At 34.0% G+C, this 27,877-nt stretch overlaps 1 protein-coding gene across 4 annotated transcripts in view; it reads right to left on the bottom strand.

Annotated features, from left to right (window-relative positions):
* Window positions 1-27,856, bottom strand: part of Myb (proto-oncogene like protein Myb) — a 296,992-nt gene extending 269,136 nt beyond the window's left edge. For all 4 annotated transcript variants that reach the window (XM_089646482.1, XM_089646484.1, XM_089646483.1 and 1 more), the window contains exons 1-2: window positions 27,680-27,856; window positions 17,370-17,474 (exon numbers count right to left, since the gene is read on the bottom strand). In XM_089646482.1, the coding sequence (XP_089502608.1) occupies window positions 17,370-17,474; window positions 27,680-27,702 (128 nt within the window). In that variant the 5' untranslated portion in view covers window positions 27,703-27,856. The remainder of the gene's footprint in view (window positions 1-17,369; window positions 17,475-27,679) is intronic.
* Between the last annotated feature and the right edge of the window lie 21 nt (window positions 27,857-27,877).

Raw genomic sequence — 27,877 nt, 5'->3', positions numbered from 1 at the left:
AAATGAGATAAAAAGAATTTGGCATTCTCAGAAAATGAGATAAAAAGAATTTGACATTCTCAGACTATAAAAATATTACCATTCGTTATTTCGGCTACTGGCATTATACCTAGTTCTCTCATTAAAAATTTAGGCGTATTAGATCTATCAAAAAAATTATATATAAAGATGCAAAAGTCGGTCATTTTGAATACATGTAGGATAACGAAAGATTTTTTAAATATTTATGTTGAGGGGTCAGTAGGATTTATAGGCCCTGTTAGAAGTTCTACCCAGAATAACCCTCTGATATGAAAATATCTGGAATCGGTGAATTATTTTCCCATTTGATCTCTGGTGAGTTGACGTGTGTTCTTGTATTGTTTTGTATTTATTTTGCTTATATAATGCACTTGCATAATGTTGATTGACTAGATGATCATTTGTTGAAAAGTGTGTGGAAGGTTTAGTTTTTCCTATGGGGAAGATTTAACCCGGACATAAAATCGGAAGGAAAAAAAAAAGTTATTAATTATAAAATATTCAGATCATTATTGGTTCCATGATAACTCAACATAATGGCAATTCAACAAACCTTTAAAAAGTGATATGGAGTCATTAAAAGCAATAGAAACGAATAGAACCTATTTCATCTAGTTTTGTTTCATCACTTTTAAAGGTGTGTTGAATTGTCACTTTGATGAGTTATCCGGTCACCGAGGCAGTCGATTGTCCAACTCTAATTATAATATAATATTATGCTTCATTGCTCTTCTCACATATAATCCTCTCCTCATATAGATGTTTTCATGTGAGCCATAGCCATGAGGTTCTTGCTAAGACAAAAAAGGTTTATAGAAGTAGTTAAAATAAATCTACTCCTGTAATTATTTTTTGAAAGCTTATTCACGATACCCAATAATGGTTATGATGTTTAGACTGATGTGAATGACGTTCCCGCTTTTGTACTGTATTGCACACTGTTATTTCCGTTCATATATATTTATACGTGTATTACTTTTAGTAATGCGACTGGGTGACCGATGGTCATTAAAAGTAGCGTAGCTTTACAAGCAGAGAAGCTATAAGAGGCGGGGGCCCTTCAATGCTATGGCCCTCGCAAACAAAGGGCCCGGCAATATGTAATACACTAATGCTTATGGAGTGTTAAAATTAGAATCCTATGCATCAAACAAGGCTTAATAAATAAAATCTAAAAGCAAGAAAAAATTAAGAATATTTTATTTTATTTATTAAAGTTTTAATCCAGCATGACTGGGAGGATAGTGCAATCCCAGTCTGCCATATTACATGAAATGCAGTAAAACAGGGAAACAATAAAATAAAGTAAAAAATTATAAAAATGGAAATAAGATAAAACAAAGAGAAAAAAATATATGAGGCAGGTACCTAAACATAAAATTAAAATATAAATCAAAAATAAAATAGTCATATAAATAGGTAATACAATAAAAAATAAAAATAAAAAACAGACTAAAATGAGTATTGCTAATTAATTGAAAATCTCTTAAAATTTATGGTTATTCGGCTAAAACGGGATTAAAGGCCGTTTCCTGAAAAACTTCTAGTAAATTCCCAGTATATTGGAACACGTATTCATGCACCTGCACTTGAATTATTATGATTACGTCGTTTATTACATTTTATTAAATAATTATAAACAATAATCAGTCGCCTGAAATATCAATACAAATTGATAATATTTCCTGAGTAAAAATAAATGCCGCCAACGGAATTGAACCCGTACCTTCTGATGTCTGGTCAGGTGCTCTGAACCATTGAGCTATGCGGGCTTATTTCCAACCCGCCAAATAATTCAATATGTACTAGTACCTCAATCAACAATTACTGCTTATTATATTTTTTCCACCTGCAAAAAACCAACTTTATTATTGGGAGATATTTTCAATTTGCATTGATATTTCAGGCGACTAATTATTGATTATAATTATTTGTTATCCTTTGTGCTATGCATAAAAACTTGTCATATAAACATTAGTTTATCATAAAAAAAAATTTACGTTCTATAAATTTGGCACATAATGTGAAGCGATCGCTCAAAACGTTTTTGCAAACTTGCCATTATATGCCGCTATCATAAAAAGCTCTGAAAGCAAGAAAAAATAAAAAAAAACACCTAGCCTGAAGCTCGAGTTTTTAGTAGTGATTTGTGGAAGGTATAAAGAATTTTTTTTCTCGTTTTTTTTTTTAAAGAAAGACAAATTACCGGGTTCAAATGAAAGAATAATAATAAAGTATTCGAAATGAGAATCTAGTCTACTTTAATTATCTAGTCTACTCTTTCCAAAAAGTCTTACATTGAAATGTTTGGTGTAACATGAAGGGACCATCTCAGGCACGGGGACTCCATCGAAGCCAGAGCTAAATGTATTAGCCTCTCTGAAGCTAGGCGTACCGAGTACTGTACGTGTACAGTTGTACAGTGTACAGGGCCCGCAGATACTTAATCTAAATAATCAACTTTCTAATCAATAGACAAATAACACAAATATTTCGTAAATATTTCAAAGTCAAATAGAATGAAGAAAATAAAACTTGAAATAATTGACAGTCTTCTACAATGTCAACTTTTTCACTTTGGAATTTTCATGAGACGGTGACCCAAGTGGTTCGCTACGTTTGGTGACTTAACAGGGGTGCCCGGGTTCATGGGGTGAGGTTTGTCCAGATCTTTGCAGCGGACGCGTTTGACCACCTACTGCGTGGTGGGCCGAATCGGGAGAGACCTTTTGACCTTTCCAACCGGACTTTTTCGACTCATTGCCTTGCACCGCAGTGGGAGAGATAAATTCATACGTCCGTCAATCCTGGACACTTTGGACCACTGATTCCTACCCACCCCTCACAACTTCCTCTCATTACTTTCCATCAAAAGACCCTCCACACAGCATCCCCAAAGATGACAAAGGCCCTGAGGGATTTTTTTTCTCAGGGCCTCCTGTGTGAAGCTAATGTAAAAAGCATCTGGTTATTCGTTGCAAAGAGCTTTACTTCATATAAAAGCTTCAAATCATTGAAGAGGCATTTGCAAACAAAGGACTCTTCAGGCTATACTAAGCCGATGCTTAATGCGAAGTGTTATTTATTTTGTCTACGCATGCCGTGTGCGTGTCCGAGATGATTCAGATGAACTAGACTCTGGCAGAACAGGACAGCTGAGGACAGATGGAAGCCAGTGCGAGGAATTCGCACGCATAAACTCAGGAAACTAGTTTTACAGGTCCGTCCGACCAATTCCCAGTTTTTTTCATCTTCCATAATAATATAATGTTTAATTTTAGTTTCTCTTTGAAATGCCACATAACACCGTCTTCGTCTCCAGCATAGGCTGTCGCGGAAGTCATTAGTTTTATTGATTTATCTCACAGTGATCAATCAAGGAATCAAGGCATTGAATACTGAAAATAATCATCGCTATTATTTTGATATGCTTAGTTGTTTTGATGGCGAGTTTCTTGCGACAGAAACAAGTATGTGAATGTCAAATTGGTTCTCAAATCAAAGAGTAGTAATTAATTATTTTGAAAAAAAAAATTTTAAGCAAGTTTCAAAATAATCAGATAATTGTGAAGTAGGTATTAAAAAGTCCAATCTGGGGTTAATTATTTAAAATATTTATGTCCTTGGACAAGAAGGTAGTGATGTATACTGAGACCAATTCGTTATTTTTAATGAACCGCTTAAAACCCATCTTATTTTAAGGATTCGCTATTTTTAATTAACTTTGTCAAAGTAAGTAAGACTAGCAGTCTACAATGGATTTTCGATACTGATCCTGATGTATGATAGTGCGTCATGCAACAGGCAGAGGAAGGACAACAGCAGACGGTATGCAGTAATAATGAGATCTTTGAGATTTTGTGTTATAATGGTCACAGTTTTTAAAGTTCTAACTTATTAGATCACAAAATAAATGTGGTGGAATCCTTGCATAAGATCCACAGAACTTGCACAATTCATCAAATTTCAAAGTTAATATTCAACATCTGTTATTACAAGTTCTGTGAAACAACTGGTCTCTAATGGAAAAACAGAATTTGAATAGAACTTTCGCAGAACTTGAATATTACCTTTGAAATTCGATGAAATTGTCCTGGCTTAAGGCTGGGATTTCACATAATCTATTTTATGGTAAATGGGAACCTAGCATTAGTGTCAATGTAAAACGAGTTCAGCTAGAAAACTCCAAAAAGTCCACACACCATCGACAAGCTTTTCAAACATAATAACAATATTTTTAAACCAAAATTTATTCATTTAATGGTAAGTATACATTTGCGAACCTGAACGCGAACCGAGCCACGAATTACGCGCCCTTAGCGGTTGCTTTGTTCCTTTGCATAAGTTGAGGTTCAGTTCGGCAGTTCGGCTCGCGTATGTATACGTAGCATTGGCCAATATTAGCGACACTCAAACGCAAATTTTAAATAGAAAAACATTCAGTCGCATCTAGGAATTAAATCCAGAACCACAGCCTTGCCGGGGCTTTGCTCTACCACTGAGCTAATTCGACAGTATCTTAATTTTCTAAACGCATATTTTTACTGGCTGCTATATTTATGTATGATTGCAAAATTCTTTCCGAACTTATTGCAATCTAGATAGAGTCTTGGATAAATATGTCCACTTTTATTTAATTGTGCGACATCTGTTGACTTTTCTACAAGCCTAGAATGGTTCTTTTAATAACTTTATGAGTAGAACTCAAATTGTAGTATTTAATCACTCAAGACAATATAAGCGATTCCCAAACGAAATTTGAAACAGAAAAATCTATGTTAATTTATGTAATTTTTATTGTCGAATTGTATACAAAGATGTATACAACATACGATACTATTTCACGCAGGTGTTGTAAAGATGGAAGCTCGGAATACTCGGAATAATAAAAAAATACTCAACGTTCTAAATTTCAATGTATGAGGAGGTGAAGGAAATAACAAAATAAAGTAGTATTTAGTAGAAAGGTCATTTATACCAGGGCATAGTTTTCAAGAGACCTGAGATAACAAAAATAATCTACATTATACAGAATACACACACGAACCTGAACTCAAACCCAAAAGATTATGTGGTGAATTTTCTCTCTATATTGTCCTTGAAAATTATGTCTAGTTGGTTTAAATTATAGCAATCGTACCTGTCGGTACTTTCTTTAAGCCCCATTCGATTTGTTGAACCGTCAACCGAATTATTATTATTCCCACGGCACGACAGAGGGAATAATAATAAATCGGCTGGCAATTTTGCCTACGCACGATTCAATTTGCAGAACCCCAACATGCTGGCCTGCAAATCGGATGGCGAGTAGGGGGCTTTTGAAAACAATCGCGAGTACTCGATTGGACTGTTGGACCAATGAGAAGAAATAAAGACTAATAAATATTAGACACATTTTAATTTTCAAAGCAATCCTTCCCAGTTATAAAATGGAGATCATTATACGAAAATGACCACTACTCAAACCTACCCAGAAAAAAAAATTTAAAAAAAAAATTATTTCTAGAGCTTAATGTTGAACCAGATTACTGAATTCGCTGATACCAACATTGATGTATATGTATTATTATAAGATGTTATCAAAATAAACTCCCTTTTTGTACAGGTCCATTCAAATTAGGCGCTACATATCTATCTACGTCCACAGCAAAAATTGTTTTAAAATCTCAACCACAGACGACCACAGTTGGTATCGCGCTCTCAAGACAAGTCGGAAATTACTTAATTTAAAAAAAACTGACAGTCTATGCGATCGGTGCTGGTATATTTGTCATTGTTATGGTGATATGGTTTTATTTCTGAATTGTGTTATTAAATTTATCAATAACAAACACTTATGGAAAAACGTATATTTTTTTTCTTTTGCATGTATTGTACTCACAACGTATGAATACATTGATTAAAACACATAAAACGTGTTGCCTATTGATTGCATATCATGATTTAAAAAAAATTACTTTCAATGTGTACAGTCAAATTAAATGTTTAAGTAATTAAAATTTCCTGCTGTTTATTAAACACAACATCAACGCACGCTAAGCATTACACCACGAACAATGAAGACGAGGCTCGTAAACGCAGAGTTGCAAGACTAGACACAAGTTTAGACATCTCCCAGGGACTAAGGAATCAGGACTCGAGGGCAAGGGTCTGGAAGCAGTGTAGGCGCCCTGAACGGAGCGGAAATACCGACGCCATTTTTTTAATTCAAATAAAACAGAAGGATGAACAGAGGCTTTGAAGGATGAGCCGTATCCGGCGAACTAATGGAATTATAGATTCATAGAATCTGTGACCAGCCCACCCTAGTCCTAGGATTTATTTATTACAATCACGTTCAACTTCAACAGGGTGTCCATAAAGTTTTCACCTATTTTATGTGAAAATAGTGCAATGTCCGTATTTATGGTTGTCAAACTTCATATTTTAGAAATAATCTTATTTATTGCTTTAGCAGTTATATTAAAGAAATAAAAACTTTTCAAGAGAAAGTGAGGTACTCCACCGACTTTCTAAAATAATTGGAATGTTTTCATCTCTGTTTAAGCAGAATATCAACATTGTAGAGAATTGTTCGGCTATAATATTTAATATGAACCGAAAGTACTTAAAATTTCACAATAATGGCGGTATAAAAAATATTTAAGTATTATTAATAGCCGGCATCGCACTACCCTTTCCTTATTAATCAAATGAAAAATAATATATATTCTAAAGCTCCATAGTTCACGATAGAAACGAAGATGCTGGCTGAAAACAATTTCTTTGACCTAGAAATTAAGGGACAAAAAGAAAGACGCAAGACTTACCGCTCAAAATGTTACCTGCTTTACGATAACATGATAAATATTGGTTTGTAAAATTATTATGCAGTAGGTACATAGGCCCATATGAATTAAGAACCTACAATAATCAATTCCGTAATTTAATTGACCTAGATTTGACCAATTCAACACAATTAAAAAGAGAATCAAATAAGTGACCGAAAGCGACGCGCCACTGATGCTACAATCATTGTTATGATACCAGTGGCTTGGCGGAGGAGAGCCATCAAAGAGCAGTGGCGGTACGTGGGACGTGCAAATGGGACACGATACTAATCGTAAGGTAAACACTATTAAATCGTTGAGTATGCCCGCACAGTGTTTGCCCGAGTGGGCAATGGGCATACATTGTTGTGTTATTTGTAGAAAAGTGTTTTAGTAAGGCCTACGCATAGCTTTGTGATTTGCGTGGGACCCCAGTGGCTCCAGTCAACACTTAGATTTGTGTAACTATTATAAGTGACAACTAAAATGGATTGAAGCTTGACGCCACTTCATTTTGTACGGTGTCTTTTGAAGAATTGTTTGTGATAAAGCTGATGTATATAAAAATTTACAATTTATTGAATAATCAAGAAGAATTATTGTGATAATCTAAAGACAAGTTGTTTCAGAGAATAGGAACAATTCATCAAATTTAAAAATTAATTTTCAAGTTCTGTGAAAGTTATCTTGAAATTCTGTTTTTATTTCAGCTCTATCAAGTAACCGGCCTACAATGATACAATAACAGAACTTGAATAGGACTTTCACGGAACCCGAAAACAAACGTTGAAATTTGATGAATTCTTCATTTCTATGAAACAACCCATCCTACGTAAAATTAACACCCACTGTTTAGTATTGAAACAGTTTTTGCTTCTCTAAAAACAGCCTTACCCACATTGGAAAGAATAAGATGGATTTGTTGCATTGTAAATTGTCGCAAGTACAGCATTCGAATTCGTGTCGTGTAGCAAGAAGGTGTAATCGTCGTGTCCTCGTCGTATATTCACATGCTTTGTGCTCTGTTTGCAAATACCAAAATCATTAACGATTATCTCGTTTTGGAGGAAATTTCACCATGTGAACAGTGCAAGTTCGTCGAGAGCCTTATTGCCGGATTCATGGGAATTCAAGGTAGGCTGTTTCCATCATTCCACATTTCCCGTGATTTTTCAAACCCAATTGAATGAGCTTTACATTGTCGTATTTCTTGTGGATTTGATTTACAGTTCATTTCCGTGTAATGGAACACGTTACACCCAGTAATATTACAACAAATACGGACAGATAAACAAGTATGACTTATATAAATAATAAAAATATATATTTTTAAATTTTACAATTATTAAGTTAATTCAGCCATTTTTTCAATAGAACGAAATTCTTTTTGAAAATATTAAGCCGTAAAAACATAGTTTTGTCAATAACAATATACCATTTTGTTTGGTTTGACGGACGATTGAACCTTCCTACCCAGGAACCGGAGTCTACAGCTCTACCGACCTCGCCAAATGCCGATCAGGTGAGACCGAGATTTATTTGGAATATTAACTGCTATAATGTCATCCGATTTCACAGAAATGCGCATATATACGCGTGTGTGTACATGATTGCCATCAAATGCCGTGATTGATATAATACATTGTCATTATCGAAGACGAGTCTATCCTGCCGAGTTCCAGCTCGATAGGATGTCGGGGAGTGAGTTAATTTCCGCTTCCAAGATTTGAATTAAGGCGAAGCTTAATGCTAAATCACTATTTTGATTAATCTTTATAACGAATTGGTGTACATTATGAATACAGAAAAATATGCTTTAGATAAATTGAAGTTTTCCTATCGTTTTGCTTGAGTAGATTACAAATAAAAAAATAAATTACTCAATAAAAAATATAAATGTAAACTACTAAAAAATATTTTTTTTAATAGAAATGTATGAACAACTAATATAAACAACTTTAAAAAATACAGTATAATAGCCAAGATTATCTATGACAGTTTCAGTTTATTAACTTTTTTGCTTTCTTATAAAATAATTTACAAAATAAATAAAAACCAGTTTTGTGCTTGAAATCGAACGTTTTTAGACTCCGTTTGTCAAGCGATTTTAATGCCTATTACCTACATTATAAGGTATACCAAGAATATACACATTTTTGGCTTGTAGCTTCCTCTTAATAAGAACGAGCTGCCAAATTTTTTCATTTTTTTTTTCAAAAAATACTTGCAGAACTTAATGATTATATTATTAAATTTGATTTTAATTAAATTAAAAAAAAAATTAAATGGAGTTCTACGAATTAAACACAAAATGAATAAAAAAACTAAAAAATTGTATCTTCTTGATATTTGCGGCCGGCCGAAAGGCGTGTGACATTACGGTACATGCGCGACAATACTGCAGCACGGCCATTAGAATTATGAATAAATTGTGCTGTATGTGACGTCACAAGACACATTTAAATTAATTTAACCAAAGTTGACTTTATACCTACGATTTCTTGTATCACCTTTATGTAAAAGCGTTTTTAAGGGCACAAAAAATAAATAAACCTTGTTTCTTGTACTCACTCGCCTGTTTGAAATTGATCAAAATTGCATCTTATTATAAAACTGTATTATCATCCCACGGAAGAAAATCAAAATTAAGGATTTAATCGAAAAAAAAATAATTGTTCAATGTTATTTATAAGTTACTTAAGTACTTATTTTTATATTTCACGATACGCCCATGGTTAATAATGTCCCCCTTCAACTAAGCACAAACACATGCTTAAAAATAACACACATGTTCATTAAGCAGATGTAAGCCAATCCACATTCAGAACATTAATTGGTAAGCAAATGATACGATTGCCGAAACAATATCAAAAGGGATACATCAAATAGAAGACGTAAATATCTATCGATAAATATGAAATGATTATTTTTACGTACATTTTACATAATATTATCACGCTTATGGCTGATACAATGCAGATGGTTGTTATGTGAATGGGTACATTGAATGCAAAATAATGGCCCGATCAAAAAAGAATGAATAGACGACTCTATCAAATTCATTTAATTTAAATTGTTTTATTTTTTTTTTATTTGGTACAATATTTTTTACATTTCAAAGTTTTCCAGTAATGTTGGCCTCACTGGGTGACTTGCCCGTGCTGAGGCCTTCATTTTATAATATGAAAATATAATCTACATAATAAATATAAAGAGTAAATAATACATTTAAAATATAATCTTGTATGTTTGTGAGTGATGTGTGTTTATATTGGTTTTGTGTGTTACGTGTAGGTTTTATTTTTATTTTATGCTATGACATTTTGGTAATATTATATTTTTTGTTCTTTAATCCATTTTGTAATTTTGTGTGTGAATTTATTTTTATTTTCCTCAATTTTAATTTCAAGTTTTACACTGTTGAAAGCTTTTATAGCATGGTATTGGTTAAAAAAAAAGGTCAAAGCTTGAATTTACTGTCGGAGTTTTTATGTTTTCTTTGTACGCTTGTCTAACTGGTCTGTTAGTGTTATTTTGTGTATGTTGAAATTTATTTTTTTGTCAAATATGTAGTTTAGTAGTGTTTTAACGTATAATTGGCGTATATCTAATACGTCACAGCTGTTGAATATTTGGTCTGTATCAGTCAGTCAATCTTTTTTTAGTATTACCTTTAAGATCGTTTTCTGATCGTTTCCCTTAAAGAGTTATTTTCAAAGGCAATTTTAGTCGAGAAATTCACCTTGATAAAAAGTAAAATGTTGGAATCAATCTCAAATTATCAGCTTGCATGGCTGACAACATTTTTAAACACGATTACAGTAGACATTTTTTTTAAATGTGACGTAAAAATAGTGTCCCAATTGCCAAAATACAGTGTGACTGTGACAACCCCAATATTGGTAAATGCAAATAAATATGAAATAAGAGAATAATCGGGGGGAAGGGTAGGGGGTTGGTCGGGAGAACTTTGCTATTGAAACCTAGAAAAAAATCAAAGATATCTGTCCATTCTAAAAGAGTTGCAGTGATTTTTAACCATAGTGATACCTAGAGGTAGTTTCCACCTTGGATAATGATTTAAAATACGAATTACTTCCAAAGGAACCAAAAACTTTGTTTCAATGTCGATATACTCTCCTTCAAAATAACTTACCTATCTACCCAATCGTTCATAAATGAACACTGAACCCACTTTAAAAAAATATATTTAATTTATTTATAAAATTTAACATTTTATATCTAGTATAAATCTATTCTAAAACTACTATACAAATATGCTGTTACCTATGTACTGATATTTGGACTTCACAACATTGAAACACAACGAATGAAAAACTGCAAGACTTTTGACTTCCTTAACATTTAAAGGGAGTTTATTAAACATTTTGAGAACTTTATATTAAATATTGTTTTGTGTTGCCGATAAATGTGTCTTAGGAAGCCTAAAATCTTTGCAGTTTCTCGTAGGATAACCAGACATTTGCAGACTTGCTAAGTAGTAAATCGTCCAAACACCTCATTTACATGCAATTTTTACAGACGCACCTTTTATGAAACAAGTTGCAAATGTTTACTTCAGAGGCTGGGATGAACGAATGATCGGACGTCTTTGTTATAAATGAACGTGGGTAGTAATTTAATGTATATTTGCGTGCACCAGTAATGATATTCGCATTTGAACGAATCCTTCAGGACCTCGACTTGAAACGAAATGAACCAAGATCATCCATTAGTCGAATTCAAAATATTGAATCTTTTTTTTATCCAACGATTCTGGTTTTCGCCCTTCAAGGGTGTTCTAAGCCATCAGTTAAAATTACGGAGAGAGGGAATGTGAATTTATATATTAATATTGTTTAGATGGGCCATTGCTGAATTATATGGAAGATTAGAGTCAAGTTCAGACATGAGATGTAGAATAGAGGGGAGGAATTTTAAATAAGGCTTCGTAGAAGAGGGGATATTTGTTTAGATTTGTTTTTACAACCAAAAAATATGTGATCTAAAGTTCCCACTTCTAGACCACATAATGTACAATCTGGGTATAGAAGTAGTGCATTTTATAAAGGCGAGTAAGAAAGAAACAATGTCCAATTCTCATTTGAGTAAGTGAGGAAATTACTTTTTTGGGAAAATGGGATAGTCCTTTGTATTAAGGCATAGCATTGATTGGATTGACGAGCAATGTAGCAAATATTGTGGGATCTATGAGGATGGAAAAAATGTCAGATAGGGGAATGTGGTTTACTATTTATGATTGCATTGAAATCAGCAATATCGTTACCCAAAGCGCATACGTCTCCAGGAATCCTTGAATAAGATATTTGACTAGGCATCATATCAAACTGGAGTTAAAAAAAGGAGGCATTCAACTGACCCCAAGGAATCAAATTGTTGTAAGGCTTGAATTTGATCGAAAACACCGAATCAAGTGGTTCGGTTTATTCGTTAGTCGAATTTCAGCAAAACTTTTAGAAAATACTGGAAAGAATAGAACCCGTGTATGTTATATAGGAAGCAACAAATAAGACGTTTTTGAAAAAAATTTGAACCACGCCAAGTGAATTCATCGCTAAACTTCAGCATGAAGATTAATGATTAAAAAATGTGAATACTTGACTTTAATTGAACGAACTGAATCGAATGAATCGATAAACATCTGTAAGGTTTTGAAAAATTCATAGATTTTTGGTGAAGAGTGAAAAGGAAACGACTCACGAATAACGTATCGTTTTTATTCGTTCAATGAATCGAATCAAATTAATCGATTCATGTATCGAACTACACCACTGGAATGTTTTATTACTGGCTGCAGATGCAATTCTATAATATTTAGCGAGTAACGTGGGAATGCATTCAATATTACGCAAGTAAGTCCTTGGAAGTTCACCTAAAAAATTATAATTCAATTTGCAAGTAAGGATTTCCCAAGACGCACTGGAAATAATTTTAAAACAAGATTAATGTTGCTACTTAAAGTTTAAAAAAAACGTAACTATCCCTCGTGGAGTCATTTTAGTAACAGTAATTAAAGGACCAATCAACACATCACAGGGCACCGACCGGAACTGTTTCACGTATTTAAACGCAAACAAAAAGTCAGAGAATTTAGACTAACTAGCCATAAAGCCGTTTCCTCGCAGGGGTAGGCAGCGAGGATGGATCGCCAAACAACTCGATCTTGGCACACCTACACATTTTTCACACGGGCATACGTGGTTTTTCCACATTTACGTCTCAGGGATCTCATTTCTACAGTATTCAGTCTACTTTTATCCTTCGTCTGTCAGTTCCACCCGGACTGCCATTAATCAGGGAATTTAACTTTTTTTTTAATAATTCGGCATCGGAAAATAATTTATCTTTCTAATATAAAACATGAAAGGAGAGCAGGTACTTTTGTTTTGCAGTTCCATAAATTTTATTAATTGTGGTATCTCGTTATATGTGTGCTTTAGTGTTATGATTATTATTGTGGAATTGACATGCTGACAAACTGCATCAGTTTAGCGGGTCTTTAGAATGAAAAAAAAATGATACTACCCGAATATATTTGAATTCCTACTACTACAATTAATACCGGCGGAAAACGTTGCTTGTGCGATGATGCAGGACTTAGCTAGAAGAGGATTGAACTCGCGGTGCCTGGTGGGAAGTGGGAACCAGAGATTTTGGACCGCTCGACCAACCAACCCAGAGGTTTCCAAACTTATCCGACTCACTACCCAATTTTCAAGTATATTTTTTTACAACGCCCCCACCCCTCCTCACGATTAAAAAAATTATTACAAGGCGAAAAAAGCACCGGTGAAAAAATCTGAAGTTTTTTGAAAGTCATCGCGTTTTTAAAGTTTTGCAATATCACCACCACCAACCGGTTAGTGACGTGCATAGACATAATATATGAATATTAGTAGACCTGCCCTAAGTGATTAAAAGCGTATTATTCCCCACTCCCCATACCGGTTCCATTGGAGCCGGCTGGGCTCGCGTATGGCTTCCCGTGAATCTTAAGAATGTGACGTCATCATTTTTGTTCGAACTAGCGTCGAGCTATGGTCGAGGCATTTTATGAAATAACACGGCAAAATAGTGGCTTGTGATATGAAAACTTGTAAAAATAGATGTGAAAAAGAGAATAAACCCAATTGTCGTATTACATTCCATATGTAAGCATCATTTTAAGCTTATTCAGATCGTATAATATGAATCAGTTGTAGAAACATATACTATCACATCGAGATACATCTGGTCGAATGTAGCGATTCTCAAGTGTGCGCATCGTTGTTACTGGAAAGTAAATTATGAACACTTATAAAAGTGTCTTAACTAAATACGTAAACAAAATATTCGACTCTGAAAATAGAAGTTTTTTTTTTGCCGAATTTGGACTTCGCAAATTTGTTCATAATGTGGCGAGTAATTTGCGCTCCCATGTAAAAATGTCTATTCATTCAAAAGCAGATTTTACTTTTAAGAACTAAATGGTGATATTATAATGCGAGATGCCTAAATACTGTCAGATTGATTTATTGACGAATCACAGTCAGCTTTACCCCCTTCGTTCTTCAACAGTAGATTTTACCCCTCACCTTTAATTTCTAGTCTATATATTCATATGTCTGTGGTAACGTGGTAATTATTGTTTTAACTCAGGCGTGGCGGGTGTATATTCTCTACTAGATTACATCTCCATCAATGCACAAGCCATATTTTCGGCATTCAATGGTTGAAGAGGGCAGATTTTCGTATTTTTTTAAAAATTGAAAACAACATTAAAACATAAAATTTATACACGAGTAATAAAAAAAATATATTGTGAATACTTGCAATGGTATATCAACGACTTAGTTGATTTCATTAGAATATTTTATATTTCTTTGACCATCAGCTTTTCACCGCCCCCCATTTGTCATCGAGGCCAACACCGCCCACCCCCCTGGAACTCACCAACGCCCCCATCGGTGAGGGGGGGGGGGTACCGCCCGTTGGAAATCGCTGAACTAACCGGTCAATCTTATCGCGTCTTTTTTATTTCGCGAAACTTAAATGGATGCTTTCAAAGTTTCATAAATCATGGTTGAAAAAAGTTACGAACTAAAAATATTTCACCATTGAGTTTTAGTTGCTTTACGAAACAGATTACATGCTTACAGGACCGCGTATGGTATATTTAGGTGGCCTTCACATCCCAGGATTTTATTTTTCTAAAAGTTTCAAAACACCCCCATAAAATTTAATCCACAAAAATTCAAAGACGTAATTTATCAAAGATTTGTGCGAATTTATTTCATTCTGTCGGAAATATAAACCATCCTATAAATTTAATCCAAGTAAACATTAATTTGAAAGAAAAGAAAAAATAACAATAGAAGGGATGTTACGGTTGGAAGGCTTTACTAAAAACCTTTCAAATTGTTTAAAAAGCTACATTTAAAAGTCGCCCTTAAAATAGGAAAGGATAAGGGTTAAATTTGCACAAAATTTGTAAACAAAGGTTCACTAAACCCTATTATTATTTTAAAAGATACATGCAAAAATAACCCTAAAACCAGTATAAGATTACGGTTAAATTTGAATATTTTTTTTATAAAGAGGGGATGATTTCATGGTGGAATCGTATCGAACTAATAACAAAGGAAAAATTATGTTAGGGCTTTGGTAAAAAGTTTATGAATCAAATGTAGATTTTATCATCAGATTTTTCTAAGCACTGCTGAAAGAACGTCGAGAGTTAGTGGAACTTATGCACACACAGATAATAGAAACAAAAGGATATATCGCCTCCGTGGCTGAGGAGTAAGGCGCTCGACTAGCAAGCCGGAGGTCGCGTGTTCAAATGCCGGCGTGCGTAAGTAAATTGAATTGGATTATTTTTTTTATTTAAAAATTTACAAATTAAAAATAATATACAGTTTATTCGGTTGGTTCTAAAGTAGAAGGTCCCAACTCTCAGCGTCGCCCTGTTGTAAGACCACTATTCAGAATTGAAACGTTGCTTGAAATGATTTTGGTGTGTTTGATGACCAAATCTGAATAGCCAGATACTTACCCAGCCTCCTCTTTCCTATCTCCTTCCCTCCATACTACCTTGAGTCTCACAATATACCCAATTGGGGATGCTATAGTCTCACTGGCTCCAGCGGTTGGGAGCACTTGGGACTCTTGTACGGATTCACATTTGAAAAAAACATGGAAGCGAGTCGACTTTCGCCGAGCTACGACCAAATTGCAGAGACCATCAATCCTATGAGGGAAGGTTGCAAAGCGGATGGATATTGGAGAGGGGAATAAGAGAACCTGGCTATTTAGATCTGGTCAATAAAATAGCTAAAACTATATTGATAATTACTATGTTGATCTTTCAACAAGGTGATAATATTGTTTTTACAAAGAGGTAACACGAAATTACATACATACATCCCCTTGAAGTATTCGGATCGGGGGCCCATCGCATTAAGGCGAAGCTCAATGCTAAATCACTATTTTGATTAACCTTTATAACGAATTGGTGTACATTATGAATACCAAAAATTATGCTTTAAATAAATTGAAGGTTTTTGTATCGTTTGGCTTGAGTAAAACAAAAATAAAATGATAAATTACTCAATAAAAAATATAAATGTAAACTACTAAAAAAAATATTTTTTCAATAGAATTTTATGAACGCGTAAAATAAACAACTTAAAAAAAATACAGTATTATAGCTAAGATTTTCTGTGACAGTTTCACTTGATTAACTTTTTTGCTTTGTTATAAAATTATTTACAAAATAAATAAAAACCAGTTTTGTGCTTGAAATCGAACGTTTCTAGACTCCGTTTGTCAAGCGATTTTAATGCCTATTACCCACAATATAAGGTATACCAAGAATATACACATTTTTGGCTAATAGCTTCCTTCTCCAGGCGTCCCTATACTGCGTAACTTCAGCGGCCTCGGTCCATAGTTGCCCCAGTTACAGCTTCCGCACTCGTTTCTCCTGGTAATCGGGTACATCATCAAAATGACAATTCAACACACCTACAAAAAGTGGTACAAAGTCATGAAAAGTGATGAAAGAAAAACTGGGTTAAATAGGTTACATAGGTAACTATTAAACCTAGTTTTTGTTTCATTACTTTTAATGACTCTATATCACTTTTTAAAGGTGTGTTGAATTTTAATTTTGATCAAACATCATGGAACCGTTTCTCCTAACTAAGTATGAAGCCGGAGCTCTCCACCGGACGTCCCCTTTGGAATAGTACTGAGAATTTTTCGTGGAATTCGACCTTCGAATACGAAATTATGAATTGTAATTGTTTATTATTTCGTCAAGTGTATCCAAGTGCACATTTCCAACAATGCAATGTTTGACAAGTGTCACTGCAATGTTGCCATAACCGCCCTAAAAATAAACCGGAGCGGCGTTCCGGTTTATTCCGGTTTTTAACACGGGCACTGAAATTTAATTTTTTTTAGACCGTAGAGAAAAATTAAGTAGTGCTGAAATAAAATGTAACATAAATAATACTAAACACGAGAAGAACTAACCTGGCTTTAGCTTCCAGCAGGCTGCGGAAATTGGCCCTCCTCATCACTTGCACCGCTTTTATCATTTCCCTCTTGTGCTGCAGGTATGACTTGGGCCCCTCTTCCCTGGAAGCAGAAGAATACATCAAAATGAAAGAGGGAAAAGACTAAATGTAGGTTAAATCATAGATTTTCATACGATCTAATTCGCTTTCGACGTATGAAATTTTTTCGAACAAAACCATAAAGTAGAAAACTTTTTTTAACCCTTCCTTGCCGGTGTTGTCTTTAGGACTATATGGACTATAGCAACCCCAATTTGGGTATATTGTGAGGCTGAAAGTAGTGGGGAATGGTAAGATAAAGGTCGGGAAATACCTGGCTATTATAGATCTGGTCACAAAACACGGCTAAAGATATTTAATGCAACATTTTTCGATTGTAAAAGGGTGGTTTCTTCACCAAGGCAATACTATTTATAGTACAAGGTTTTCCAATAAGAGGTGTTATTTTGAATATCCCGCTATTTCGGTAGATGTTACTTTTGAAGCTGTCATTTTTTGGCATTTGACAAGTAGAAACTACGCCATTAATAAAAATGGAACGATACACGCTTCAACAAAGCATTGAAATTATTAAATTTCAGTTGAGTGAATCAAATGCAAATCATCTTGAGTGATGAGGCCCATTTCCACCACGGTGGCTTCGTCAACAAGCAAAATTGTCGCATTTGGGGCTCGGAAAACCCAAGAGTTATTGTTGAAAAGCCTCTCTATCGTCAACGTGTGACTGTTTGGTGCGGTTTATGGTCCGGCGGAGTGATTGGACCTTACTTTTTCGAAAATGAGGCTGGAGCAATAGTTACGGTGAATGGATTGCGCTATCGAGAGATGATTAATGATTTTTTATGGCCGGAATTGGATGGTATTGATCTGGACAACGTTTACTTTCAACAAGACGGCGCCACGTGCCACACAAGCGACGAAACCATTGATCTTTTACGATTGAATATCAAAATAACACCTCTTATTGGAAAACCCTGTATTTATCACTCCAATGAGTTGGGGAGAGGAACGCTGAAAAGAAAAAAAAACGAATTTATACATTTGTGGTAAATAGGTACCTACCTACACGACACGACATGTTAAAATTTCTTCCCGTAAAGGTCTTACTACAGTAGGAGGTCAACACTCAATATAAGACAGGTGCTCAAAATACCTCACTTATAATGCGAAAATTCATTGTTTTTGCATTCGTTTAATGAGGGTACGAAGGGAATACTGAATTTAACATTTTAAATACTTTACTTGGGGGTAAAACACGCACGAGTGTGGGAAAACTTAATATAGGGTGGTAAATGTCAATGATCTCAAGTCATGGAAATTAACTAAATTATTAAACAATATAATGTATTATAATACTTATTCGGGCTAAAATTCTGTTATTTTATTTATTTATTTATTTTATTTTGTTTATTTATTTAACGCCCAGAGGGCTTTTACATGGTTGGGAGTATAATTTTAATTTGACAGATACTTTGAAACATAAAAAATAAGAATACAATTACATTTGATAAAAGCTATACAACAAGTCATACAAACACAAGAAACAAAATAGAAAATTATAGCTATTTGTAGGTTTACATGATTTGTTTAGGAGTATTGTTGAAATAAATGTTTTAAATGATCCACAAAACTTGCCAAGTTGGTATTGAATATGTCAACATCACCCAAGTAATGATTTCCCATGGTGTGAAGTCGTTGTATCGGAGAGTGGGCAATGTAGTTACGCTTATGTGTGCTGCTGTAGAATATTGTATTTTGTCGTGTTGTTACTGTGGGTGTATGTATGTTTATAAGTTGCAGGAGTTCACAACAGTCGAATTTAGAGTTAAGTATTTTGAATAAGAACGTTAAATCGTTTATTTTACGTAAAAAATAAAAATTATAAACATATATAATATTAAATTATAATATATAACAATCTGTAGTGGTGAATTACACAAATAATCTTTTCAACTCCAGACAAGCGATAATGTTCCTATAAAATATTTTTGTTGGATATTTTGGAAATGCGTAATTTTTTTTTTTGATTGTGTGCAACAAAATTTCTCATATTTCATCTTGACATGTCGAGTTATATCCCCGTGATTTTCACGGATTACAATTAGTACCAATCATCTATATTAATAAAAATGTTAATGTTCGTTTGTTCAAGTTCTTCACGGATTCACCGATTGCTTCGAAATTTTGACGCAACGTTGCAATCGAATACGTGTGTGTGCTATACCTATATGTATTATACAGGGTGTATCGGCAAGTACCCGACAAACTTTAACCAGCTATTCCTCAGCACATTTGGAGTAAAAAATGTTATGGGCGCTTTGCTGTCCGGTAACATTTTTTTTCCATTAAAAACAAAAAATAAATAAAAAATCAACACTCCGTCACTGTCATTTGCATTGAATCTCGTGTTCAACAGCTGTTATTAGCAAGTGTGTCGAAAAGTGTCCTCGCTCTTTCGTACACACTAAATAATAATAGTTAAAAATGAGACGAACGGTGCCGTGCCATTTCGTTGTGATTGTAAAAGCGCGCCAACGTAGGTACGTACCTACGTACATTATTCAACTAAACTCGAACAAAATATTGCCAGATGGGTTTTCAAACTTTGACAAAGGATAAAACATTGTTGATGAAAATATGAAAAATAATTTTTTTATTAAAAAAAATGTTACCGGACAGCAAAGTGCCCATAACATTTTTTACTCCAAATGTGCTAAGGAATAGCTGGTTAAAGTTTGTCGGGTACGTGCCGATACACCCTGTATTTATAGATGTCACATGTGACAGGTAAAAAAAATATTTTTTTTAAATAGAGGATTTATTTAATCAAATTTATATTTATAATTTATATCACCTGTGACAGGTAAAAACTTGCTGTTTTTTCAAAAAAGCGCAATCTGTTAGACAAACATGTTTTTTTGAAAAACAGCGTAATCTGTTGGACGTAAACGCAACACGCGTTATTGTTTCTCTCTGCACAGACAGACTGAGCCACAGCAACGCGTGGCGGGATACAGCTAATATAAAAAATAATTATTGAATAATGAGTGGTAGTACTGTCAGTATTGCCCTGGTGAAAGACCATAAAACAAAAACGAAATGTTGCGTGAAATGAATTTTTCGCGTTAATAACTAGATCTGAATTGTCCATTTTATTTCAAATCTTCCTCTTTACCATCATGTATTTTCCCTACCCCCTTCATGTGGGATGCCATAGTCCCACAGGTATGACATCTTGACTCTTGGGCCATATTCACATAAAATAAACAGGCTATACTACTCATCTTGTGATATCTCAACAAAAGTCGTCCGTTTATCTCTGCTTACTCTAGCAGGTAATACGAAATACATTATACCTGTTATTATTATTATTTGTTTATGTTAACAGGTTAGAAAGAGTTCAGTAACGATTTCTCAAATTCCTCAATTTTAAATCATTTAACATATACAACTCTTACGACGAAATCGAGAAACATTTTCGAATCACGAAACTACTCAACAGGAGGATTGTCGCTGATCAGATGCTCTTGTATAAAATTATTAACTCAAAAGTTGACTGCCCGGAGTTGCTGAACAAAATACATATCCATGCGCCAATTCGATACAGCAGACAAAATACCCTTTTCTACATTGATAGATGCAATACCAATTCCAATCAAAATGAATTTATGCAAAGGACATGTAACTACCATAATAATAAATTTGCAAATATAGACACTCGTGCTGACATATTCACTGCTAGTTACTATCACTACAGAATTTCATTGTATCACATTCTAACTCATATTCACGACTGTTAAATTGATTGTACCTAATATTTTAATATTACTTGCGTGGCAACTTTTCCTTATCTCTCTCCTCCCCCTTCCCGTTCCAACCTAAGTATATTTAAGTATAGTTATAATCACTAATTTATTGCTGTTTATGGTAGGCATATTATAGGTTTATCGTTTGTTGAATTTACATTCGTATTATTATTTTTCTTATTTGCTGCTTTATTCTGTTTTTTTTTAAATTTTATTTTTTTATTTTTTATTAAATATTCTAGTTTACAGGTTATTTTTATGTTTCTGAATATCTATCTGTGAACATTAATAATTGGTCTGTTTTTTTGTTATCCTCTTATGCATATTGTATTACTAAGACTGTTTATGTTCCTCAAATAAATAAATAAATACCTAGTATAGAAATGAATAAGACACGTAATTCTTTATCACTTCATTCAAAACTAAACGCAAATAAGTAAATAAATATTTTTATATTTGTATCACAGAGTAATGAATGTCAGGGGTAGGTATTTATGAAAAATAGAACAAGCTAAAGTTTTATACGTGTTCGAAGAGTAAGCATTTAAAAAAATACAACAACAAACATGGAATTACATATTGAACAAAAATACAACTACTACCGCCATCTAGCGAAAATATCTAAAAGTAAAACAAGCTTCGAGTTTGTGTCTCGGAACATTTACAATGTACTTATTATAAATAAGTAATGACAAGTTACAATAATTATTATTTAAAAAACGTAATTATTAATAAAACCTTGTAAATATAAACGTCATTGTAGTAGTTCTAGCATAAAACAATAAAAAAACAGAATATGTAACCTTATACTAAGTTAATTTTGAAGAATTCTGTCATAAATCTATAATATCTATCTATCTATCGTCTACCGATATAAATAACAATGCAAATGTTCGCTTGTTCAAAATCAAATCCCCGAAAGTTCTTCACTTCAAAAAGTGTGTTTATATACCTATATATTATATAGATGTCACCTGTGATGGGTAAAACAAGCTTTTTTTAAAAAAAAACAGCGCCATCTGTTGGACTAAAATGATTTTTAAACAGGTCCATCTGTTGGACATAAAAGAAACACGCGCTATTGTTTCCCTATCATCTGCACAGACAGAATGAGCCGCAGCAACACGTGGCGGGTTACAACCAGTACTTTCAATAAAATCTTACATTTATATTTATTTTTAAGAGGCATACACAAGCTAAAAATGTGTATATTCTTAGTTTGCCTTATATCACCAAAAAATTAGGTATTAGGCACAAAAATCGCTTGGCAAACGGAGTCTAGAAACAGTCGATTTTAGCGAAAAAGTGGTTTTTATTTATTTTGTGAATAATTTTGAAATTATTTAAAAAATATAAACAAAATTGGCACCTTAAAAAAAACATAATTAGTAAGCATCCTTGTATGTAATTTGCGTACGTTTTGGAACACGTTTCAGAGCCCATCATCAGGGCAGATGTACGCAGGGAGCTCCAGTTAGGTACTAAATTATACAAACTTCGAACTCTTCGAAATAATGCTAACTAGTGAGGCCAGGGGGTCTTGCATTACCATTTTATTATACGATTATCAAAAGCCCACGCGTGTTGGTCATTTGTACGAGTAAGGAGAGAATACGAAATTAAAGGGAAGAGTTGAAATTTGGGAAACGGTGTATTTTGAGGAAAAAACAGACAGCTCTTTGTAAACTGGTAATAAAAATTAATATTTTATCGTAAAATTAAACCAGCTCCCTAAAAAATTTTTTGTTTTTAATAATAATTCCACGCTGGAGAGAAATAATTTCCCTCATGGTCAATGTCATCTTTGGGGATACTGTGTGCAGAGTTTTCTAGGAAAGGAAGGATTGAACCTGGGTCTTGAAGATACACGTTGTAGGAGGCCAGAAGGCATCACATAGTCGAGGTGTTGAATTCAAAAATGAGTTAAAGAAACTACCCGTTCTCATGTAACAAATTGTGTACAAATGTTGGGCGCGCGTTTTGCGTTTTCCCCGACTGTGTATTGATTCCGAAGGGATCATTGATGCTTGTTCCTAGGAGTAGCTCCCATTTGGGAGTATTTTGGGGCTCCAGACAAGAGGTGGCTGAGATGTTTATTTTATTTTAAACGTGACCGAATCATTTCGTCAAATGAATTGCTTTGAATCGAGTAGTAAACGAATCATTTCGTCAAATGAATTGCACTGAATCGAGTCGTAAACGAATCATTTAGTCAAATGAATTGCATTGAAACGATTCGTGAAAGAATCATTTCGTCAAATGAATTGCATTGAGTCGAGTCGTAAACGAATCATTTCGTCAAATTGCATTGAATCGAGTCATCGCTTCAGATTCTTTTGTTATTATTTCTCGTATGATATATCAATTTTGAGGCAGGTTTGGGTACCGCCGCCCCAGAAAACAATTTACTGGATAACCAACACCTCTGTCATAGATCACCCCAAGTGGTTCGCTACGTTTTATGATTTAGCAGAAGTGCCCGGGTTCATCGGGTGAGGTGTGTTCAGGATACGAATGCCCACCAGATGCGTGGCGTGCCAGATCGGAAGAGGCTGGATGAATTGCATTAAATCTGAGTCGTGAACGAATCATTTAATCAAATTAATTGCATTGAATCGAGTCATCGCTTAAGATTTTTTCGTTATTTTTTTCTCGTATGATATATCAATTAGGGAGGCGGGTTTGGGTACCGCCGCCACGGAAAACAATTTACCGTGCCAGATCGGGAGATGCTGGTTTGAGAAGAGGGTGGTTTGGGGAGACCCTTTGACCTCTCCAACTGGTCCCTCGACCCATCGCCTTGCGCCGCAGTGGGAGGGATATATTGATATGTCCGTCACTCCTGGACACACTGATCCCTAGATTCCTACCCAACCCTCATACCTTTTACCTTCCCAGAACTTCCTCTCCGTCCTTTCTTTAAAACCGACCTTCGATACGGCATCCCAAAAGGTGACATAGGCCTATAATTTAGGAAAATTCATAGGAAATATAAAAATTTTTTTTCCCTCATGGTCTCCGGTGCAGGGGTTAGTGTAAAAAAATATAATAGTCGTACATAATCGGCAAAAAAAATATTACTCCACATGAAACCACTGGAAAGTAAAGTTCCCAAAAATATGGCTTGAAGGGTTTTACCAAAACACAGTCGATATATATTATTCGTAAACTTCACTGGTGCCATGTAAATATGCCATTTTCATAAAATATTTTTAACTGCTTGTTTTTTTAATAAACTAAAATAAAAATATTCGGATTTGAAATTCAGATTGTGTCCTTTCGAATACCGCGATGGCGTAAAACTAGTATTTAAATCGAGTCACGAGTCATGAACGAATCATGTTGATAGGGTAAAAGGAATTGCAAAGAAAATATTCACCGTGATGCATGCAACACGCGACCTCTGGGGATATATATAATCAATATAAATATTATTTATTTCAATTCTTTTATAGATCGAGACACAAATAGACATCTATAATTTCCGCAATATATATATTTTTATTTTTATTTTGAATATCTATTTATGTGAGACTTCTTATCATTTTTACTAATGTATCTTATTTTATTATATGCTTTTGTTGTAACATTTAATATTTTTTCTTTTTTCGTTGTATTATGTTTCCTTTATTGTTTTAATTTTGTAGAATCCATAATAACTGTGATACTCTACTATTAAACTTTGTGGTGTGTAAAAGCCCATTAGGGCGTGTAATAATAATAAATAATAAATAATTTAGATCGTGAAACTTTTGAGTCATGAACGAATTATTTCTATACGGTAAAAAAACGAAAATGCAAAACAAACGATTCGCGAGGAATCTTGATTGTGTCCTGTTAAATTTCATAATCCGAAAAATATATATTTGAATCGAGTGATGAACGAATCATGTTTATGCGTTCAAATGAATCGGGTCATGAGATTTCATACAAATAAGGGTAAGAGTCGGCCAGTCAACAGCGAGGTGACTGTAAAAGCGAATAAAATAACTGTGAAGTCAAAGTTTTAAAAAATACCTCAAAGTGGTATAAATAATTACACTAATAAGCGAGAAATGGCGTGTTTTAGAAAACGGGTTTTGTGTTTTGACCAATTTTTAATCCCAGGTTGAAAGGTGCATTATTTTAGTAGGTGGTGAGAAATAATAAGGCCAATTAATTGAACAGACGATCTCCCGGGGGCTAGCTATTAAAACGAGTAATTAGTTATTATAATAATGAGTTCAGGCAGCCGTGGTGATACTAGCGACGATACATTTATTTTAATTGTTCGGAAAGGTCATCGTTTGAGGAAAAGAAATCCATAAAGTACGAATTAATTAGTAGTTAAAGGCTACCATTGTTATTGTATTACTAACTTCACAAAAGAGGCTCTGAGGTTACTAAGGTCAGTTACATATTTGGGGATGGGGAAACGGTTTGGGGAAGCTGTGCCGAGGGTATACAAGACAGAGTTGCGAGGCGGTTCATCATCTGCCTACCCCTCCGGTAGGTCACGCAATTACAGTTCACCAAAACAACACACTCACCATTGTGTAGGGTTCCTACCTATTTGTGTATATTATGTAGGTAAACAGAAAGCGATGTCTTTGAGAAACAGCACATTGTCTTACTTACGCCTGTTTATTGTTTTTAGCGAAAAAGGGATTGCATTTGAGCAGAGATGTGCAAAATGGGTACCCAAAACCATTTGAAATGCAAAATGGAAATGGGTCAAAACTTTTCCATTTGAAAATGCAAAATGGTTTTTAGAAAAGCATTTCAAATGCAAAATACCTATTTTCAAAAGGATTGAAAATGCAAAATGGTTTCTCAGGTCAAACAATTAAAATAATTATAGAATTTTTAAACAATTTTGTCATTTAATAATGGACATCAATGTAGAACAAACATATTACATGATGGTAAATCCAAAAACACCACGACCATAAATATACCACTCTCACCACGACTACAGATTATGAAACCACAAAAAATTTGCGCGGGACTAATGTTGCCAACGTAAAAACATAGAAACTGCTATCTAACATTTAATATTACAGCGTCATGGCCCCATGTTCAGTATTTAAATCAGTATTTTTTGTAATGGTATCACTCAATTGCCAGGGCTCCTACCAGGGAGCAACTTGACAAATGTAAATTATCTCTCATAGCGAGGTTGAGGACCGACTGATATTTGGGGCCTATGAAAAAAAGATGAGTGGAGATAGTAGGAAGAATGTTACAAAAAAGCATTTAAAATGGAAAATGCATTGAGAAAAGCATTTAAAATGCAAAATGCAAAACGGTTTTTAGAAAAGCATTTAAAATGCAAAATGGAAAATACCCATTTTGCATTTCCATTAGAAATGGATTTATTTGAAATAAAGCACATCTCTGCATTTGAGTATGTTGATCGAATTTTAGTATTCAAAAGGCTTTATAGTGTTTAAACTGGCTACATGTCAAAAATTTATTCGTCAACATAAAAATACCTTCATTATCGTAATTTTGTTCGAGAATAAATAAAACAGTGAAAATACCCCATTTAGGATGTGATACCTAGTACCTACGTACAACATCCATTTTTGAAAGCCCCCCCACATATTATAAAACTTATTTGTTTGCTTCATAGATGGCTGAACGCGGCGCTTAAAATAAAATGCTTGGGGGATATTTTATTTTATTCTAAAAATAAAATACTCAACCTAAACTCCACAAGCATAATATTTACAATTGCCAAAATCTTGGCAAACGTTTACAGACTTCAATACAAAATAAAATCCAGTATGCAAATAAAACCACATTTTAAAATAACGGTTCTGTTGCCACCTACTAAAATTTTGCATGGAAAATAATATAATCGATATAAATGCACACGTAGGTACATGTTTGTACAGCGATTAGAAACGGACATTTCGTGGATTATGTAATATATCTAATGTAGGGACTATGAAAACATAACCTGTAAAATGTATTGAAAGTGTCAGTTTCTAATAATTCTATCAAATTTCTAAGCTAAAAATGATAACACGTGATAAATCTTAGATAACGTGGAATGACCTAGGGAAAGTATTGTATGAACGACCGCATTCAAAATCAAATAAAATGCAGGATATTGCCTTAAAAAGGTACTTGAGCGATTGAATTGAATGATTATAGCATAACGCAGCATATTATGAACGATTTTAATGCACTAAAGGTGAGCGAATGAATATATTTATCATCTAGGAAATGTGCATCGGTGGAAAACCCACGAATGGGAGAGGCCATGTCAAATGATCACAACAAACCTAAGGATATATTATCTCATACGCTAAAACATCTAGAATTCATTTAAGATATTTGCCGTAATTGTGGTATTGACCTAGGTGTAAATATGACCGATAATGTTTTGATTAAATAACGGACAAAATTCGTATCTGAATCCAACGATTTTTGTTCAAAATCCATTTGACGGTTTAAGATATTGATTACTCACTCGGTAACATCTCGCCGCGCCATCCTAATTTAGCAGTATAGTATCACTCAATTTCACCGAATTAAACTAATCACAAGCAAATAAACAGTCACAATTGTAATTTTAGTGCATTTCACGGCAGCAAAGTCCATATTTCAGATATATTATTATCATCGAAAAAATGTTGACATTTTTAGTTCGTTTTACACAGAAACGCAC

This window comes from Hesperophylax consimilis, chromosome 24 (assembly GCF_061612785.1).
Source record: "Hesperophylax consimilis isolate HC1 chromosome 24, BYU_Hcon_1.0, whole genome shotgun sequence".
In the NCBI taxonomy this organism is placed as follows: domain Eukaryota; kingdom Metazoa; phylum Arthropoda; class Insecta; order Trichoptera; family Limnephilidae; genus Hesperophylax; species Hesperophylax consimilis.
This window is presented reverse-complemented; position numbering and strand designations above follow the sequence as displayed.